The 20,437-nt window shown below is 48.0% G+C and overlaps 1 protein-coding gene across 3 annotated transcripts in view; it reads right to left on the bottom strand.

The window, feature by feature from the left end:
• The window catches only part of LOC143316959 (uncharacterized), a 20,414-nt gene extending 230 nt beyond the window's left edge, over positions 1-20,184 (bottom strand). The window contains exons 1-21 of one of the 3 annotated variants that reach the window (XM_076724823.1): positions 19,864-20,184; positions 19,129-19,229; positions 18,473-18,542; positions 18,269-18,399; positions 18,009-18,097; positions 17,809-17,908; positions 17,592-17,635; positions 17,310-17,387; positions 16,507-16,703; positions 14,790-14,854; positions 14,561-14,667; positions 14,337-14,439; positions 14,118-14,217; positions 13,056-13,095; positions 12,891-12,942; positions 12,639-12,747; positions 10,443-10,526; positions 9,957-10,074; positions 6,768-6,858; positions 5,804-5,888; positions 1-3,156 (exon numbers count right to left, since the gene is read on the bottom strand). The exon at positions 1-3,156 is cut by the window's left edge and continues 230 nt beyond it. In XM_076724823.1, coding sequence (XP_076580938.1) covers positions 5,814-5,888; positions 6,768-6,858; positions 9,957-10,074; positions 10,443-10,526; positions 12,639-12,747; positions 12,891-12,942; positions 13,056-13,095; positions 14,118-14,217; positions 14,337-14,439; positions 14,561-14,667; positions 14,790-14,854; positions 16,507-16,703; positions 17,310-17,387; positions 17,592-17,635; positions 17,809-17,908; positions 18,009-18,097; positions 18,269-18,399; positions 18,473-18,542; positions 19,129-19,229; positions 19,864-20,113 — 2,004 coding nt within the window. In that variant the 5' untranslated portion in view covers positions 20,114-20,184 and the 3' untranslated portion in view covers positions 1-3,156; positions 5,804-5,813. Of the gene's footprint in view, positions 5,889-6,767; positions 6,859-9,956; positions 10,075-10,442; positions 10,527-12,638; positions 12,748-12,890; positions 12,943-13,055; positions 13,096-14,117; positions 14,218-14,336; positions 14,440-14,560; positions 14,668-14,789; positions 14,855-16,506; positions 16,704-17,309; positions 17,388-17,591; positions 17,636-17,808; positions 17,909-18,008; positions 18,098-18,268; positions 18,400-18,472; positions 18,543-19,128; positions 19,230-19,863 lie in introns of all 3 variants that reach the window. The other 2 variants (XM_076724825.1, XM_076724822.1) reach the window with 2 other exon arrangements.
• Positions 20,185-20,437: the final 253 nt, after the last annotated feature.

Genomic DNA, 20,437 nt, shown 5'->3' with positions numbered 1-20,437 from the left:
GAGTTTAATCATCAAGACAGTGTTAAAACCGAAGCCTCCTCCAATAAAGTCAAGCCAGTGGTAGAAAAAGCTTGTGTGGTTCCACGATGAGGCGATGTCAACAGAAAATGAGAATCAGTGAGAAAATGTCGTTTTCGGACTGACCGTAATGCAGTTTTCACATCGACGGTTTGGTTCAGTCACAAAACATGAAAGGGAAATTAAACGCGTCAGTGGTTTGAATCCCAGAAACAAGCTGAACATCTCATAAGGCGTCTATGAGCAACAGAAGACCACCTGCGTCACGGGTCATTCTTCTACATGTTCCGTGATAGGTCATGAAATTTGGCACAGATTCGTGGTCTTGACATATGACAAAGCAAACGTTCTTCCATGGATTGATACTGCAGTTTGAACTGTTCAAATAACAAAAACTTCTCTGGTGTTCCACCTGGCTCAATGCTTGGACCTCTGCTTTGTGCCAGGTGAGAAACATTTTGTTCCTTCAGACTGACTGTAAATCAATCTGTGAGGGTGTTCATGCTCACCAGTGCTTTAACAAACACTCATGGATGGTGGCAGTTTTGGGGGATGTGACTTTAACTTAACTGCATTTTTTCAGATTTCGAAATTCTATAATTGAATACTTTTGTATTTTTCATGTATTTTTGCACAGATTTACATTCACAGCTCAGGTTAACCCTCTGCATGTTTAGCTCTTCATGTTGCTGCTTTTGTTTTTTTCTATTTGCATAAAGACACGTTTTTGCTGAACAACGTGACCACATACGGAATAAAGAGGTTTTAAATCAAGAAAACATTAGTTGTAATTTAAGAGGAAATTGTTGGTTAAGAACCTCCATCATTGCAAAAACTGGACGAAAAGTCATACTGACACCACATGATAACACATTTGATATAAGACAGGTCTAATAATCTGGACTCAAGCTATCTCATAAGAAAACCATAAGTCTATTCGACCATGTCTTGCATTAATGCATATCATTTCCGTTTTAATATTGGTTAGAGTGGCACATTGGCCTCTTTTGCTACTTCAAAGAACACATCAGGAAGCGGACATATAACGCCGGCGAGGCTCCACAATGATCCCCACTGATTCTGAGAACAAGTGTTGAGACCCAAATATGTCCTGAAGGAAAGTCTGATGTTTGGCCTAGACAAAAGAGAGCGTCCAAAATTACTAAAACATGCTGAACAAATGAGCAGCAATTGCTTGGAAATCCTTTTCTACACAGTCGGGGCTACATGAAGCGCTTTTGGTAAACATCAGTCAATTTTGGGGGTTGAATGAAGAATTAGTTGGAAAGCATTCCACAATGATGAAGTGTTTCTCCAAAAGAGCAAAGTCGGAGTTTATGGAAGCAGCAATATGCAGGACAGATGTGAATCCAGAGTTTTTGTCTCGAGCCTCATTTTCACCATTGAGATGTGAGTCCTTCTCCACATTCCCATGTTCAGCGGTGACATTGCAGCTTGTCTCTTTTCTCAATTTTGGGTATTTTTAAAAAAACCAAATTCCAAAAATGCTGTGCCGCTGTGTAAAACATCATTAAAACAGACTTGCTCATCCTTTTTTTGACACAAACTGACCTGAAAACAGCACAAAGTCAATATAGTTAATGTCAGCTTCATTGAGTTCTGTAAGTATCTGTTGATTGTGAATCTGATGCAGTGACACGTTTCACAGACTGAAAGATGTGCAACGATCCAAAAACACCTGTTTGGAACATTCCACAGGTGAACAGGCTGATTGGTGACAGGTGAGAGGATCATGATTGGGTATGAAAGGGGCGTCCTGGAAAGGCTCAGTGGATCACAGAGGATGGAACGAGTTCAGCACTTTGTGAACACATGATGGATGAAGGAGATTACTGCATGGACTCAGAGACACTTCATCAAACTGTCGTCAGAAAACACAGTTGGACTGGAAATGACTGATTCTGGTTTTCTTTGGGCTTTACACAGCGTCCAGACCTTTGTGGAATCGGGGCTATAAAAGCAGGAAACCAGCAGGAATTTATCGCTCTTATTTCAACACCTCGCTCTGCAGATCAGACCACTTCATTACTGTCCTTAACATTCCAAAGGAACGCTGGCAGATGTTTATGGTGTGATTCCTTTTTTTATTGGTCTGATTTATATTCATCCAACTTTGCTTTCAGTTCATGAATGATCTGTTTTGCTGTCACTTATTATGCCGTTATTGTGTGTAAAACTCTGTACGTCAACACAGACCAGTGTTTAGTTACTGTCTGATGCGGTTCCTCTCTGTGTTTGGGCTCACCCGTCTAGGGAAAATACTTTTTTGCTTCACATTTTAGACATTTAGTAGATCTGACCGCAAAGAATAAGATAAAATACAGAAATGACCAGATTCCCAAAGTCCCAAACAGGTCAAAGTCAAGGCCAACAGTGGTGGAGCAACTTCCCTGGATGGTCACATAAGAGAGAAGCACCAGGAAAGAGTTGAGAATCCTCAGAGGAAAAGAGTCAGACGGTGTTTTCTCTTCTTTACTGGTGACAGCGATCTGCAGCAGCATGAAGAAGAAGATTTGGGAAAGGGGGCTATGAATCAGAGGAGGTGGGTGAGATGAGTTTTCAGCCACGACAGAAGCTGTGGAGCGACTCTGACTGCAGCTTCAGTCTGTTTGCAATTAAGGAGAAACTGACTGGAAGCCAGAGTCGGTCTGGTGGAAGGAGACACACATTCCTGTGGGGCGGTGAACATCGAAGCCGGGTCGTGTCGAGGTGAGCGAGCCCGAAACAGGCGACCTGAGGCCTGAGAGCATGAGTCTCTGATGTCTGACTGCAGCATCTCGTAGTAGTTTGTTTACCCTCCGAGGGAAACCCAAACCACAGCTGCTCCAGAGGTTGGGGAGCAGCTCCCCTGAAGCTGGTGTGGTGCTCGAGTCCAGATTGTGACAACAACATGCACATTTACCCCAAAAAACATCCTCATGAGCCATAACTGGTCTGAGCTTTCAGGAGGTAAACGCTCTCCGTCTTCCACTGCCGTTCTTTCACAGGAACACACAGAAGCTACAGTAATGTCATCAAGTTCGTTCTGCTTTATTAACGTCTTCCAGGATCAAGATGGTGGTGGGTCCCACATTTACAGCCTCTCCTAGTTTCGACAATGCAGTGTCTTGACCAACACTGCGATTCAGCTGGATGGGCGAACACCCCACACAGCAGACAGAGTAGCCTCCTGATGTGTGCCCAGGTGGTCTCTTCACCACGGCACTGTTCACCGCACAAAGAGCTCATGACAGTCAAGTAGTGACCCTTTCACTTGCCGTAGGACCTGGTGGCGCCGCTGCAGTCTATGTACCACCATCAGCAAGCAACCGATGGCTTGTGCTGATGCTTCCGTCATCGCTGTACATTTCAACCTGCCCTGTCTCAAAAATCTACCTGCACGTGAATTTCGTAACAAGCAGTAACGCCATAAACCAAGTTCACACAAGCATCAAGACGGTCACAGGTTACATCACATGTATCAATGAGTGCATCGACACTGGCTGACTCTGACATCTGTCCGCTGCTGAGAACCTGGACTGCTGCACCAAACTGGAGAAGAATAATCTTATTAACTGCAAGCTAGCCCCTCCCAGCTGGGGTAAAAAAAAGCCATTGTCAGTGTCAACCCAAAATCCCAAACACAGCCTGACAGATTTTTATTTTTCCCGTGTGATTCCACTTTTATTGGTCTGATTTATGATCATGCGACTCTGCTTTCAATTCCCGTCTGGAAGGATTTAAATTGCTGTCACTTATCTTGGTTTCACTGTGTGTAAAACTCTTTGTAGTACATCTGTTTGGAGGACTAGTGTTTAGTTATTGTTCGAGGCAGACTGTCTCATGTGGTTCCTTTCTGTGTTCGGGCTCATCCATTTGAGAGAACACTTTTTTTTCACATTGAGGATATCAAGCACGTCCAACAGCACAGAATAAGATTAAATACAGAAATCTGTTCTTGAGAGGTCAAACTCAAGGGTCTGAGCAACAGTGGCAGAACAAATTCCCTGGAGCCAGAGAACGCTCACATCAGAGAAAACACACAGCAGGACTTCTTCAAAGCTGCAGCAACATGAGGCGGCACTGAGTTACAGGACAACACGGAGATCCTCACAGGTTTTATCACAGACATACACGGCGGACCATCGATGACGCCCTGCTGTGGAGAGGTCAGGAACATCAAATTCCTGGGAGTACACCTGGTGGACGACCTGACCTCAACCATCTACATCTCAGCGATCGTTTAAAAGGCCCGGCGGCGACACTGTCCTCGCCCAATCCCTGACTACAGGGGCAACACTGAAAGCTTTAACCTTCAGCCCCACTTCCTTTTTTGGCAACTGCAAAGCAACCGAACCACGCCATCTGAGCAGGAGCGTGAAGACAGCCAGCGATGTCATCGGTTCCTGCTGAAGATTTACCAACAACGCAGTGTTTGCAGAGCCTCCAGCATCATCAAGGAACCCCACCAGCACATCCACCCCCTCAGCCCCTCCACGTCCCATCAATGCTGGTCCCTCGCTGCTGCACCTGAAGGCACTGAGCTACCAGCTTTTTGTCTGTATTTACATGTTCTCAATTATAAAATTTTACCCTCGCTGCACAGCTGTGGACTTAGAGGAACCGCACTTATCTTCTAATCATGTGTTCATGTCACTGACAAAGACTGTCTTGACTGAGTTGGCATTTCAAGGGTCATTTCAAGGGTTTATTACAACTAATTTCCTGAGTTGTGTCCATCATTCAGATCAGAGATTACAACACTGTACTCACCAAATTAATATCTGAGATCTTAACCAGTCAATCTGAAAGTGAGCACACCTCCTAACTGTCCATCACTGTGCAGGAACAGTGAGCGACAACTACGAAGGCCAGCAAAAGTTAGGTCAGGTCAATTAGTGCAGGTAGTTTGTGCATCATGGATGCTCACCACAGACACTTTGGCGATTATTTTACTGTGCACCTTCCAAATAAGACCGTCAGCAGACGACAGATCTCAGATGTGAACTTGGTGAGTTTGTTACTGTAACTATGGAAACTATCCAAGATGTAATAAACCACGATTTTCCTTAGAAGACGTTCTGTGTGACGCTGTTACACTGCGAGCTTTTTGATGTGATGAAGTTTCCCAGTATGATGTCACACAAGGAAAAAATGAGGAAGCTGCAACTGGAAACTGGAAACCAAACGTATTTTTGATGAAACCAACAAGATTTCCCAGCATCCCTCCACCACCATGACGTACGTAAGGCTCTGAAGTGCAATAACCAGACTGCAGCCAGAAGTTTGACTTCAGCCATCACATAATTAAAGTTAATCATCAGAAGGTTTGAGAGGAGATCCGTGAGCGTCTGAGCTGACTGAATCCTGTAACACTGAGCCGTTTACACAGCGGACCGCAGACATCTGAGCTGCCAGATAACTAATGTCGTAGTGCTGTGTCGCGTTAAGGATGCGGTGACCTCACGCAGCTGAGGCGCACGAGGGCTGAAGCTGTTGTGGAGCCTCCTGGTGAAGCTCATTAAAACACTTCAAAGGAGGTGTTGTATTTGACGGATGCTGTCTTTTGGTTGGATGAAATCTGAGCTAAATCTCACGTCGTACAGATGATAAAGGCCGGTGTCTGTGGGCAGTGTGAACGTCTTCTCCACGACCCACAAACACTCCTTCGGTTTCTGTTGAGGTCTCAGTGGTCGTTCTCGTCACTTTCATTTCTTGTTGTTAAAAGCTTTCACGCCTCCGCTTCCCACATTAACTTCTTCTGTCCTCAGTGTCTCACACTCACTCTGTCTCTTTCAGTCCACCAGTGATTTGAGGTCAGGCAGTCCTCTGAGCTTCAGGTCCAGCAGCATCTGACCGAAGGCTTTACCCTGAGAACAGACAGCAGAGCATGAAGCCGCCAGCGCGACTTTACAGGTGTGTGTGTGTTTGAGCTTTGTGGGTCAAAGCCTGAGTGTGAGGTGTGTGTGTTGGCACATTGTGAGTGTGCTGAGCAGTGTGTGTGTGTGTGTGTGTGTGTGTGTGTGTGTGTGTGTGTGTTTCTTGGATGTGTTGTGAATTCCTGCAAGGTGGTAAAAAAACTTTACGGGATCGTCTGAACGAGGGACGGGGAGGAGGAGGAGGGGGAGGAAGAGGGTGAAAGGCAACAAGGCTGCAAAGAAGAAGGCGGAAAGGAGAGTGTTTAAGAGGACAAAGGAGCGGTTAGCTGGTTTCTGAACCATGAAGAGGAGAGAGGAGGCTTTTCAGGCTGTTCAGTAGCACTCGATGTGCTGTGCTTCGTCGGGACACATGCAAACACACACACGGTCTAAATCCTGAAACACCAGAACCAGAACTGTGATGGCCCAGTGTGCGAAGACATGCGAGGAATTTTAAGCTGCTGGAAACAAACTGTGAAAAACAAGGAGGACAAATAAGCAGGGTGAATATATAGAAATTAATATAAATAAAGCAACAAACAATGTCTGTATCCAAGTCAAAGCATACAGAAACACTGAATGGGCTACATGACGTGGGTGGTTATGTGCAGTACGCGTGTATTTGTACACGTCTGTATGCAGTATGTTCAGCCTGCAGGGTCATATTTGACAGAAACTGACGACAGAGCAGCGAGCGGACGTGGACGGAGAGACGAGGGGACGAGAGACAGACGCCCGGAAGACGAGGAAGACGTCCTGCAAAGAGTGAAGAAAGAACAGAAAGTCTGCGTGTGTGTGTGTGTGTGTGTGTGTGTGTGCGCGTGTGTGTACCTGGGGGTCGCTGCGTAGAGACGCCACCCCTCCCCCTCCAAGTGACCTCTGCAGGACGAAGTTGAGACCGTGGATCCCTGGCAGAGTGTATCTACAAACCACACACACACACACACACACACACACACACACACACACACACACACAGGAGAAAAAACACACTCATAACCACAGTAACACAAAGCTTCACACTTTTCAAACACACAGCTGAATAAATGCGGTTTGCTGAGAAACACACACACACACACACACACACACGCACGCCTGCCAGCACAGCCTGGTACCATGTGTTCGTACAGCGGTTTATTGCACACACTCACATGTTAATGAGTGAGAGAGAGAGTGTGTGAGTGTGAGTGTGTGTGTGTGTGTGTGTGTGTGTGTTCAGCTTTTGATCTGACTCAATGCTTTCTTGATGTGTGTGAGATTCACAGGAAGTGTGTGTCAGCGTGTGTCACGGTTAACCACACAGTAAGGACGCGTGTGTGTGTGTGTGTGTGGACGTGTCTTACTCATGTTGTGGGGACATAAATCTGTTTTCACATTGTGGACGCTCGCCTTCATCTCTGGGACAAAGCTCAAAGCTCTATGTGGTCAGTTTTAGGCTGAGGACTTGGTTTAAGGTCAGGTTTAGGTGTGTGAGGTGATGAAAACACGAGTGTGTGTGTGTGTGTGTGTGTGTGTGTGTGTGTGTGTGTGCAAAAGTGTGTGTTTGTGTGTGTGCATGCTTGGGGGAAGGGTCAAACGTGATCGTATGTAAAACTTTGAGCGTGTGTGTCTGTAAGCAGTTAAATGTGTGTGTGTGTGTGTGTGTGTATGTGGGGCCTCCTGCAGCTTTAATGAGCGCTGGAGGTGCACTAATGAAGCGTCTGTGGCGGCAGGGAGGCGTTTCGGGGTGTGAGAGGAGACGCAGGTCAGCGAGCTTTACAGCCTCCACCTCTTCATTACGCTAATCGCTAACACGCTGAGTCATCGCTCAAATATGTCTGCCGGCTGCGCACGTGTTCAAACATTTCCCAAAGTCATGCATCATACCTGCAGATGATCACCTGCGTCCGCGGCCGATTCACCGCGGGGCGACTCGTCTTGTCTGTGCAGCTTTAGCATCTTAAAGCTGAACTTCTGCTCAACAGTGGCCCCTGTGGCCACAGGTGGTAATGACAGGCTATCAGCCGACTGAAGCTCCGTTCATTCCTGTTGACTTAAGCTGCGTTTACTTCTTGTTTCACTCTTAGAAAATAAAACGTTCATCTGTGATTGGCTGAAAGCGCAACGACTGCCCCACAAATATCTAACATTTGCTAACATTTGCTAACATTAGCCTCTGTAATCCACACACACACCAAGGAGCAGCCAATCTGATTCAACTGTTGGTCTTTCCATTTAGTGCTAATTAGCACATGACAGCATGCTAACACGCTAAACAAAGATGGTGGACATAGTAAACATTATACCTGCTCATTAACTGTATGCTAGCATTGTCAATTAGCATTAGCATTTAGCTAAAAGTACAGCAGAGCCGTTAGCATGGCAGTAGACTCTTCCTGCACAAAATAACACTGCTTTTCTCCTTTTTTTCCAGTACATATTGTTTGAATAAAACTTTATTGTAACTGTCAACGGGCAAAAGGGACGGACGTGATTCAAACAGGTAGTCTGAGTTAGCATAAAACAATCTCTTATCGAGTTTTGGTCAGAAGCCGAGTGGTCAAACCTGTTTAGCACCAACGTAAGAACGTAATAACACACAAACGGTCTTCCAGCGTGCTGATCTGGAGGGTTTGAGATGCGTCCCATTCTTCTGACAGCTGCCTGAACGTGTCCGTGACCATGCAGACAGTTTAAAAGGATCAACTCTTTTGTTTGGAGACAGAGCGAACATCCGGAGCCTCCGGATGAGGAAAACAAACGCTGGCTTCTATTGTGTCTGCGCTACTGTGTCATCACACGCGATTACCTCGGCGAGGGTTTCGGCCGTCCGTAATGTTTATGGTGTTGAGTCCTGGTTTCGGAGGATGTTGTGTTCTTGGCCTCCTTCAGCCTGTCGTGGTTTTCTTCAGTATGATGGTTTGAACCACAGCCGTCCTCCAGCGTCTTCAGCACTGGGTTAAACCTCTGACAGTGCGGTCTTTGTGGGGTTTGAACATGGAGACACTAACATGGTTTAGATGTTTTAAAAAGCACTTTGGATTCCCTCCAGTTAAGCTGGTGGACACGTTATGACAAACATCTGCGGAGCGTCATGCAATCAGGAGGCTGAAGCTCTTCAACGCACAGCGGCGTTAATCACGTCCAGGGCTGATCCGTGTTTTCAATCTCAAGACTAAAACAACGACGACGGGACATCAAACTGGTGATGAAAGGCCACGGACAGCAGCAGTGAATGATGTCCAGGTAGAAACTTCACTTCACCGTCACCTGGAGATCAGCTCAGCCAATCAGCTTCTGCCGGACGGCGACACGGACGCTGCTGCAGAGAAGCGGCAGACTGTAAAACGAGGATGCTTCACGTTCAACCCGACGGCTCACAAGGTCTGAACAATTTTATCATTTGAATTCTTGAGTCAAGGACAAACATGTGTTTGAGGCCGCGGTGACCTTTGACCTCTGACAGCCAAAATCTAATCGAGTCAAAGTGAACGTTTGAGCCGGATTTCAGGAAACTCCCTCCCGTCCTGGCGTTCATGAGGACGAGACGGACCGTCAGCGGAATGAAGCGAGGAGTCGTGCTGGCGCTCAACAGATAAATAACCAAGAGAAGAAGAAGAAAACAAACAAGGAGGAGAATCCTGTGGTTTGAATATCATGTTAGCTGTGTGTGTGTGTGTGTGTGTGTGTGTGTGTTTGTGTGTGAGAGTCGGCTGTGACTAATATCTGCTCACCCTCAGTTTGAGCATCTTGTTTTTCTTCTGTTGTGTCTTGTTGCTGAAGGACGTCTGACAGTGATTACACCGAGCACGCCAATGTGTGTGCGTGTGTGCGCGAAAGTGAATGTGTGTGTGTGTGTGTGTGTGTGTGTGTGTGTGAGAGAGAGAGAGAGTTGAAGTGTCTGCCCCACTTTAAGTGCAATGTGCACACACTAACACAACTATGTCCGATCTTTCACACACACGCACGCACCCCCACACACACACACACACACACACACACACACACACACACACACACACACAGTATTCCTCTGCTCACCGTGTCACAGCGTTGCTCTGCTCTGGCTGGATGAGGTGGGAGAAGTATTCCTCCACCACAGAAGAAGTCAGGTGTTTTTTCAGGTAGGGGAAGAAGAGGGGATGACGAGCAATCACTCCTGAAGAGGAAGACAGAGACAAAACTGTCCAGTCTTTTTACATTCAGTCGTGTTGGAGCAGAGATTCCAGGAAGTTCCCGATCCCAGTCGAGGAAAATGAACTATAACATGTTAATTAGAAGCTTTAAAGGTGCTTCTTTCCCCAGTCTTTATGCTAAGCTAAGCTAAGCTAAGCTAAGCTAAGTGGCAGTAGCATGGGAGCGATATTGCTAACTCTCTGCAACAAACTGATGCTGATTTGGGTTTGAGACATGCTAATGCTGCTAGCCTCCAGCGCTCAGAGACACGCCGCTCTGCCTCGTTCCGGGCAGAAGCTCGGCGAGGACGCGGCCTCGCTCCTTCGTCCACGCCGCTCTGATGTGTCTCACCGATGTTGGCGGAGTCTCCTTTGTCTCCGCTCCTCGTGTAGGCCAGCTCCTCCAGTCTGTAGCTGTGGCGTCCGCTGGGCAGCTCTGGACAGAGAGCAGAAAACCAACACTGCCTTCAGACATGTTTGATTGGCTGGGCTAACGGCGATAAAACACAGAAGCAAACAGAATCAGGCGGACTTCTCCTCAAAGTGGCCTCTGCTCTCGTTCCGGCCTGGAAGCTCTTTTGCTGTCCGTGTGACTGACGAGTTTTTTCCTACGGTTCGACTGCACGACGAAGGGCTTCACTGTGTGCGGAGGAGTGTTCGCAGGGTGCCCTGACTTCTCTCTGCCTGCACTTACGTTGGTGATTGTTTGACGTTAAAGAACAGTTTGTTTGCAGTCACGTGATATTAAATCCAGATGGAGGGCAGGAAGTGAAAACCGCAGCGGACACGATTCTTAGTGCGCTCGTTCACAAGCTGAGGACGCCGCCTTCATACCCAACCATGACACTCTCACCTGTTCCCAATCAACCTGTTTACCTGCGTACAGTTTACTCATTAATGTCTGTAACTGCCTCTCAGGGACATTAAAGCTTTACCGTGCTAGCTTAGCCTGCTAGCTAAGCAGAATATAAACGTACCGGCATCATGTTGGATGTTGTAAACAGATAAATCTGCACACCCATCATCTCTGCCTGTCGGCGATCCATTAGTGATGCCTGGCTGTGTTCTCTTCTGTACAGACGCAGTGGTTGAAAATGGACAAAAGCAGCTGAAGACGGTCTGTGGCTGATTTTTCGTTCTAAGTAAAACCAGCTGATGAACAAACATTAACTAAATGTTTTCACTCTTGCTTTGGTTTTGTGACTGAAGAGGGGTTTCCTGTTTTCAGCCTGTGATGTGAAGAAAACAAAACACACTTGAAGTACCAAAAGTAAAGGTACTCCTTATACAGAACGACTCCATCACAATACTTTAGATTATGTTGCTGGATTACTTTTTCTGTTTATAGCTTCTGTATCCTCCCCGGGATCAATAAAGTTTTATCTTCCATCTCATTTATCTGTTGATCACATTCTGTGAGAGTCTGCAAAGTAACTGAAGGTATCAAAAAATACAAGACGTCCTTCTGAAATGCAGTGGAGTACAAGTATAACATAAGACAAAATGGGAATATTCGAGTAAAGTACATGTACACAGATGCAGCATTGAGTAAATGTATTCAGTTACTTTCATTTCTGTTCGTTTGTGAGGTTCAATTCAGCTTCTGTTCTTTTGATGGTGTGAATAAATGTGCTTCATCTGCAGCGTCAGCACGTCATTAATGCGTTGAGAGTCTCTCAACAGCATTGAAAGTGTGTGTGTGTGTGTGTGTGTGTGTGTGTGTGCGCGCGCGACAGCTCACAAAGTGTTTGTGTGCTGTCAGTTTTGTGTGTGAGTGTCGTGCAGGACCATGGGAATGCAGCGAGTGAAAGGACAAGAAGTGGCACAGCTTGTAGTTCTCTCACACACACACACACACACACACACACACACACACACACGTCAGACCTTCGTGTTTGGGGTCTTAATGAGCGTCCTCTGTAGATGTTTTCATCTTTTCATAAACTCAGTGGGTTTGGTGTCTGTGCTGCTTGTTCCATGCAGGTAAATGGGACGTGGACAGGTGTCGCCCCCTGGAGGCTGACACCTGTGACTGCTGCAGAGAAGCATCTGTCATCTGTTTGTCAAATATTATTCTTTCCGTTTCCTGTTCTGAGCTTCGTCGTTCACAGGAACACAGAGAGGGTGGCGTGAAAAACCACCTTTGACCTCGTCATGTGACGGCCAGCACTTTGGAGCTCTATGACTCCAGAAACCTCTTCACAGACCTCTAAGACGTCCTCCAGGACCACCCGAGTCCCTCAAGCAGCTCTGTAACAACTTAAAGGCCATATGGGTCTGGTCGGGGTCACCTGAGCCCCCTTAAGAAGCTCCGGAACCCTGAAAGCACCATGAATGTCCCCTCAAGGACCTTTAAAGCACCCTTGAGGACCCCTGAACTCCAGCAAACACGCCTGGAAACCCCTCATGGATTCCCAAAGCCTCCTCAAGGACCCCTGTAACCCCATGAAGAACCCTGGACTGCAGGTAACAGCGGCTCCATTAGCAGTTAGCTGATGAAACTGACGCAGCCACAGGGTTGAACTGACACCGCTGAGTGCTTGTTTACCTGCGTCAGGTACGTCCTCAGCTGAGGTGGGAGGGGCTTCCTGCTCAGGTGTGTTCGGTCCCTCCTCTGTGAAAGACTCCACCAGCTCTCCACCGACATGGACGTCCACCTGCAGTGACGTCAACAATGAACCGGGTCTCGTTTGACACAGATAACAAAACAAGGTTTTTCATCGAGACATCCGAGTTCCTTCTTTGTAGAGCTGATTCAAAGCGCTGCGACAGCTTGTTTTTCAGGTCGACTCAAACTCACCTTCAGCTCAGGTTTGGGGTAGAGGAAGAAGAACGGCTTCAGGACAGGAGACCTGGAGACGAACCAAGGGGACACACGAGGACATTAAAATCTGCTTGTTGTGACGAAGTGAAGCACAGCTGTCCTCCAGATGTTTCTATCGGCCCACGCTGATCATGAACTCACACTCTGGGTCGTCCACCCACGATGCCGGTCAGTCCAGGAGCTGTGGACAAGCAGAGACGTGAGAAGTTTCAGCTTTCCTGAGACCTTTCAAACGCACAGAAACTACAGCCACCTTTGCAGGTGCAGCAGCTGCTCTGAGCTCAGCTGGTGACTCTTCAACAGCACCGCCGGCGTGAATCAGAGTCAGGAGTCACGCAGAGTTCACGCTCAGCGCGTTTCACATCTGAACTTGTCACCATAAACAAAAACCCAAATCTGGCTCAGAGGGTCACGACCCTCCTTATCTGCGTGATGAATACTCGCTCTGGACTGTGTGAGACGTGGAGGAGGAGACGAGAGCAGCTCTGTTTGTGCCAGAGCGACAGATCCAGCTCACGACTGGATCCTGAAGACCACGACGTGGAGCGTCACATCTCAGACTCCAAACGGCTGTTTGGTCCAGAATCAAACGTCTTGATCTCAACTCCGGCATTGTTTAACAAAGCACTGCGGCCATGCTGTTTGCTCCACTGCGTCATTTCTGTTCAACACGTCTCCATCCACGCAAATGTCCTGTGCAGTATTACACATTTTTACTGCACTTTTATATGTCTTTATACTGCGCTACAGGTTGTTTGCACACTTCGCATCATTAATTATAATCCAGTCATAAAACAGACATGACTCTGAACGGGGCCAGTCTGCATAATGAGTACTTTTACTTTTGGTACTTCAAGTACGTACTGATGTTATGACCTTTTACCTGTAGCAGAGTATTTTTACACTGTTGGCATCAGAGTACTTCTTCCAGCTCAGTGTGTTTCCTGGTGCAGAGCCTTCAGTGTCTCCAGACGGCGCTCTACCTGTCCTCTACCTGTGCAGCTGCTCCTCCTAACACACCTGAACCCCGTCCAGCCGTCTGCAGGCCAGCAGCATCGTGGGTAATGTCGGCACCAGGTTTTAACATGAGAGTGTGGAGCGAAAACAAGACCTAGCTCTGATGCTAAATGCTAACTCTGTGGAGAACTCTGTGGAGAACTCTCTGAAGGCGCGCTGGCGGGCGGTTTGCAGTGTGGGTCGTACCCATGCCGGTCCCTGCAGGGGCGATTTCTCTGGAGAAGAGCTCCAGAGCTTTCTTCTGTTTGTGGTGGACGGCCATCCAGATCACCGCCTCTCTGGAGTCCTGCAGACACACAGCGAGCATCGACGTCACGCTGAGGACTCATCATGTTCCTGCTGCTGTTAGAGGCAAATGATGTACATGCGTGTGTGTGTGTGTGTGTGTGCATGTGTGTGTGTTACCTTGCTGTGGGCGTTGGCGCCGTACGTGTCCTCGGCTCCGAGCACCTGGACGTTGACAGAGCTAAAATCTTGGAATCCAACCTGCTTGAACATTCGCTTCGTCCTGGACAAACACACACACACACACACACACACACACACACACACACACACACACACACACAGAGTTACCCTTGAACATCCGGAGGGGGCAGAGGAAACATCATCCTTCCTCTGGGACGCACCGTTTGATGATGCTGTCCGCCGTCCGTCGGGCCTTTTCCGCCGCTCTCGGTCCTCCGACCGGACACACCGCCGTCGCCCTGAAGCCGTCCATGTAGGTCGCACACACCTGGAGGGACGAAGGAGGAGGACAGACAGCAGGACGTGAGTTCATGTTCCAGCAGCATCCCCCACTACAGAAGCTGACGACAGACAAAACATCGACTGTCCAAAGCTCACGATGAGGTTCACCTTGTAGTCATGAGGTGGAGCGAAGCCTTTAGCCCCCGTCACTCTGACAGCACCTCCCTCCACACCTGAAGACACACACACACACACACACACACACACACACACACACACACACACGCACACACAGGCAGTTCAGGACATTAGCCAGTAACCATCAATACTTGTGATGATTGATTATTCACTCATCATCGATCCAGCAGTCAGCTTCATTGTTTCTTGATATTTCATCGCCTCGATTGAACCTGACGGGACGCGATCAGCTGACATCATCACCAACACTCCTGACGCTCGGCACCACGAAGAGAAATTCGTTCTCTGCATTTTCAGAAAGTGGGGGACGCTTTGAACTCGCCGTCGGTTCATCTTCAGTTCACGTTCCCGCCGCCGACACATCAGAAAATCAACCGCTAATGAGAGAGCACGAACGAGGCCGGAGAGTTCAGCCGAGCCTCGGTCACTCCAAAATATTTACATTTCTGGCAATAGCAGCAGCTGAAAGTTCACTTTGAACGGGGACATTCTGGTCCAGAACTGGTCCAGGACTCCCACACTGCGGACTGATTGGCTGCCACTCAGGAATGCCTCCTGTTTGCACGGGAGTTTGCTCTTTAAGATCAAGTCTTTTGTGTGTTTTTCAGGTTTTCAGCACATTGCAAATATTACAGACGAGCAGCATCAGTCCAGGATTATAAAAAATAATGTTTTAGTTCATTTTAATGGATTCTGTAACTCGCCTTTCCTGCTTATGAAACTACACCTCCCACGATGCTTTTGGGAGTGTAAGCAGGAAGTATCATGATGCTGAGTCAAACAGAGATGAGAGTTAGCTGTGGGCTCCAACCTGAACCCCAATTTTAGCCTGTTTTTGTTTATATTTTGGTCAATTTTACCATCAAAAGTCTGCTGAATTAGCTGTTAGCGTCTCATGTTTGCCGCTCCTGTTAGCAGCTCCTGTTACACACCTGTACATGTGTGTATTTTTCCAGTATGTTCGTCCAGAATGGACACTGGGGGTCGGCTTTGAGGTTACACAGAACTGGTTTAACGTCTCTCAGCTGTTCCTGCTGAGCAGATATTATATGTTCTAGCAGCCTGCGGGATGAACTCGTTCTGTGCAGAAGTGGGTCGAGTTGGGGTTAAAGAGGCATTACTCCTTCAGGGGTCGTGAAACACGCAGGATTGTCTCCACATAATATCAGATGTAAACATAACATACATCACTTGGACAATTATTTATTCTAACAGAGCAGCAGGAGGGTAAGTGCTGAATGCGAGTGCAATGCCAAATCTCTGGAGTGTTGAGACAAACTGAAGCACACAAACTAAAAAAAACCTGAATTAATTAGCAAACGGAGAAAAATGCTAACGGCGAGAAAGAGTTCAGCGGAGCGTCGGGGGAAGTTTTGGAGTTCACGCGAGGGTCAGACGCTGCAGCAGGGCTCTAGACGGGTTCGATCTAGGTCGATCCGGGTTCATGTTTAGTTTAAAAAAAGGAGAATAAAACACTAATAACTGATTAAAGTTTATAGGAGGTTCAGAGGAGGGTGAGGGGTTCAGTCCGGGGTCGCAACGAAGCTCCAGACACGTTTGTTTAAGGTTTCCAGAGGAGTGTTTAAGGGTTATGAAAACAGGCCACAGTTCAGCCGCTGGTCACGTCCTCATTACTGTGTGTGTGTGTGTGTGTGTGTGTGTGTGTGTGTGTGTGCGTGGGCCGTACCTGGTACTTCCTTGATGACCACCTGGCTGAAGTCACAGGTGACGTCAGGCAGCAGGTATCGCCGCGGGTCTCCGATCTCGTACACCAGTTGCTCCGCCACCGTGCCGAAGGAGACGAGGCCGCCGGTTTTGGGCGGTTTGGAGAGAACGAAGGAGCCGTCGCCAGAACATTCGACCACCGGGAAACCCATGTTCTCCCTGAGACCCGCACACACACATCAGGTCTGAAAATGCTGTTTACTGACCTCCGTCTGTTCGGCTCAGTCGAACTCTGCCACCCGTTCGGTTTGGTTCATTTATACTGACAGCTGTCAATCAAAGTCTGGCACGGCCTAAACACATGGATCATGACCTCTTTCTCTGGCGGACTACGGTCTGATGCATTTGGGACCGTCCGCCTCAAAATGAGGGACAGGACGTGATTTCTCAGAAGGTTGAAATAATGAAAATGGCGGTCAGCACACAGAGCTTCAGGATCGTCCCTCATTGGTTCGTGCTTTGAGTCTGGCACTGCTACACCTCTACCCTGATTGGATCTGACGCCCTGAAGCATCCCGAGCTTCATCACCCGTTTCACTCTGAATAAGAGCAAAATGGGTCATTTTCTCATCAGCTCAGCGGTGACGTCGCCCCCTGCTGGCCGTCAGAAAGAATGCAGAGCTGGAGGAAACGTCCACTATTTCTACTGTCTACGAGAGACTTCTGCTGCTGTTCAACGTGAAAACTGAGGCCAGAACAGCAAACGAACGACCTGCAGGTGAAACATCTGCATCTGCAACACAAGAGTTTCATCAACAGTCGTACCAGTCAGGGACTTTGTGCCAGTCGGTGAAGATTCCACCGGTGCTCTGAGCTCCACACTCGATCAGGTGACCTGCGAGACTGACACACACACACACACACACACACACACACACAAATACATAAACAAAAGGAAGGTTCAAAAAGAAGAAGAAGAAAATGTTGCTTGAAATCTCTTTCAAAGCCTTTAAATCTGTTTCACTAACATGGTGCATAAATGGGACGAAGTGTGTGTGTATGTGTGTGTGTGTGTGTGTGTGTGTGTGTGTGTGTGTGTGTGTGTACCTCCCAGCTGCCAGCAGGTCATAGTCTGTCCTCTCCCATCCGAACTGAAATGGATAAAAATGGCAGACAGATGTTACATTCCTGAACGCAGTCTGCTCGTAAACACGCAGACGCTAACAACGTGCTAACGGCGTGCTGACTGCAGACCAGTGAGGGACATAACCTGTGTCAACTTTATCTTTTAATGTGTCGCCAGTTGGTTCGGCATCAAACGTACAGCGTGCATGAGCGGCCCCAGAGCCACGGCGCTGTCCACGCAGCGTCCGGTCACCACGATGTCCGCCCCGAGATCCAGACAGCGGCTGATAGGACGAGCCCTGAACACAGAGAGACAGATGAGGGGGGGGCAGGTCGGATCAATCCTTCATCGAGCTGGATCTGATTTAACATCGAAGCTGATTTAAAGAGCGCTCGTACCCGAGGTAAGCGTTCATACTGTGGAGTGTTTGAGGCAACTGCTGTCTGCTGCCACCGTCCACCATCTTTACCTCAGACAGGCTGGATCTCTGGGGGGGGGGGGGGGGGGGGGAGAGGAGGAGGAGGGGAGAGAGAGGAGAGGAGAGGAGAGGAGGGGGGAGGAGAGGAGGAGAGAGGAGGGGGGAGAGAAGAAATCAAAAGACATTAAATGAATAATCTTCATCATGTCTCCTAAAAGATGATAATAATGATGACCTTACATGGGGCATGAGGTCATCACCGGTCACCACGGCAACCTTGAGCTCCAGGCCAGCCTTCCTGATGACTTCCTGTATGGCCTCGGCACACGCCAGAGGGTTCACACCTCCTGCGTTACTGACAACACGGATACCTGCGAGGAGGACAGGTGTGCTTCACCTTGATGACATCACTGCGACGTGTCAGGCAGCAGGAGGAACACTCACCTTTCCTGTGGATGTCGTTGATGAACGGAGCGAGAGCGAGCTGGACGAAGTCTGGAGCGTAACCCAGATTCTGCAAGAGGACGGGGACAGGAAGTACCACCGTGAGTCACTACAGAGGTACTGCAGCAGTACACAGTACCCACCGAAAACTGCAAGTACTACCTTTGGTTAAACCTCCACAGAATACTGCAGAATCCACCGACACGTACTCTCTCACTAAGTCACATTCAAAGAAGGAGACGGCAGCTCCTGAGATCTGCTAAGCTAGCTACCTTTATGCTAAGCTAGCTCTCGTTAGCTGTTGATTCTGCTGCTGCTATATTTAACAATGTGGACATGAATTAAAGACATATTAGTTCATTTCATGGACAGAAGACAATGAGGACAAACTCACTAACTTAACTTAGCTTTAGCTTTAGCTCAGGCTAGCTGCGGCTACCTCACAAGCTAACTTTCCCTTCATATAGCCCTCTGCATTTAGTCTTATTAGCTAGCGCAGACAGCTAAAGTACAGTTACTGCATGTGTGGTTTTCAGGACGCCGTTTTCACACAAACTCCAGATTTCTGTGGGATGATTTAATAAAAGAGACGTCAGAGGTTGTAACTCAGTTTGACCGAATGTGTAGTTACAGCGTTTTGCCTTCATGGGACTCACAGGCATCTTGGCTTTGGCGGCGGTCAGCAGGGACATGGTGATCTCACTGAGGTAGTCAAAGACCAGGAAGTCCAGCTTCCCACTGTAGATCAGCTGAGGCACTGAAACACACACACACACACACACACACACACACACACACACACACACACACACGTCATTAATACAGTCATCAGGGGACAAGGCGACGTGCAGACCAGGAACAGACCTGAACCTGTCTGACTGACATGTCTGCCGTTCAAACATTCTGTCGACCTCCTCCTGTGACACCGGTCCACTGTGATGTCCTTCTGAACTCATATTTGCTGTCAAACTCACCAAAAGTCTCACAGATCATCAACAAAGCCCTTCTGTACCTGCACAGGTGAACCCACACTGTGCACATACATCAGCCTGAAATGGGCCGTTTCTGCTATGTGACTACGATACTCTTACTTGGGTACTTCTTATATTTTGATGCTAGCGCGTGTGCACATCTACTTCAAGTACTTTTGACTGTACTTTTACAGTGGTTTTACTACAGGAACAGTTGTGAGTACTTCTTCCTCCCCTGAGAGGTTAAAGGAAGGAGCAGGAAAAGATCGTTATCATGTCTGCAATATGTTTTATGATTACTTCCAGTGTGAGCAGCTGCAGCGCTCATTGGACGAGCAGAAAACACCTGTTGAAAGGTGTATTTTTAGCATGATTAAGCTAATGCTACTCGGTTAGCTTGACCAGCTGCTGGTGCGGTACCTGAGGCGGCAGTGTCCCCCCAGAACCCGGAGGCACAGCCGATCCGGACCGGGGTCGTCCTGGTGGAGCTCGTATAACCTCTGGAGCCGGGTGTGTTTTCATGGGTGATACCCGACGAAAAGTTAGCAGACGAGCTAAGCTGCGAAAACCTGAAGTTCAAACAACTGACGCACTTTTCTGCGCGTCTGCCGCACGACACCCGCCTGAGGGCTGACGGCGCGTGGCGGAGCAAATATGGCAAATTAGACATCGTTCATAAACTAAAAGACAATTAAGCAGAGAAGAGAAGAGACGGACGGATCAACCCTGACAAGTTCAAGGTACACGGGTCCATCTACAAAAACAGTCCGACCGGAAACACGTCACGGAACGGTCCCCTCCTTCCGGGTTTCCCTCCCCTCAGCAGCGCCCGAATCCTTCACTGAGGCGAAGTACAAGTACTAAACACACTGCTGTGGAATAAAAAATAGAACTTGAAAGAGTATTAAAGTACGATGTGGAAAAGAGTCAGATGAAGGAGATTTCATAAATAAATACTGTGACTCCTCAGAGCTTGTGTCTGTACTCCAACATT

This window comes from Chaetodon auriga, chromosome 24 (genome assembly GCF_051107435.1).
Source record: "Chaetodon auriga isolate fChaAug3 chromosome 24, fChaAug3.hap1, whole genome shotgun sequence".
In the NCBI taxonomy this organism is placed as follows: Eukaryota; Metazoa; Chordata; class Actinopteri; order Chaetodontiformes; family Chaetodontidae; genus Chaetodon; species Chaetodon auriga.
The sequence above is the reverse complement of the archived record's forward strand: the minus strand, read 5'-3'. Positions and strand labels throughout refer to the sequence as shown.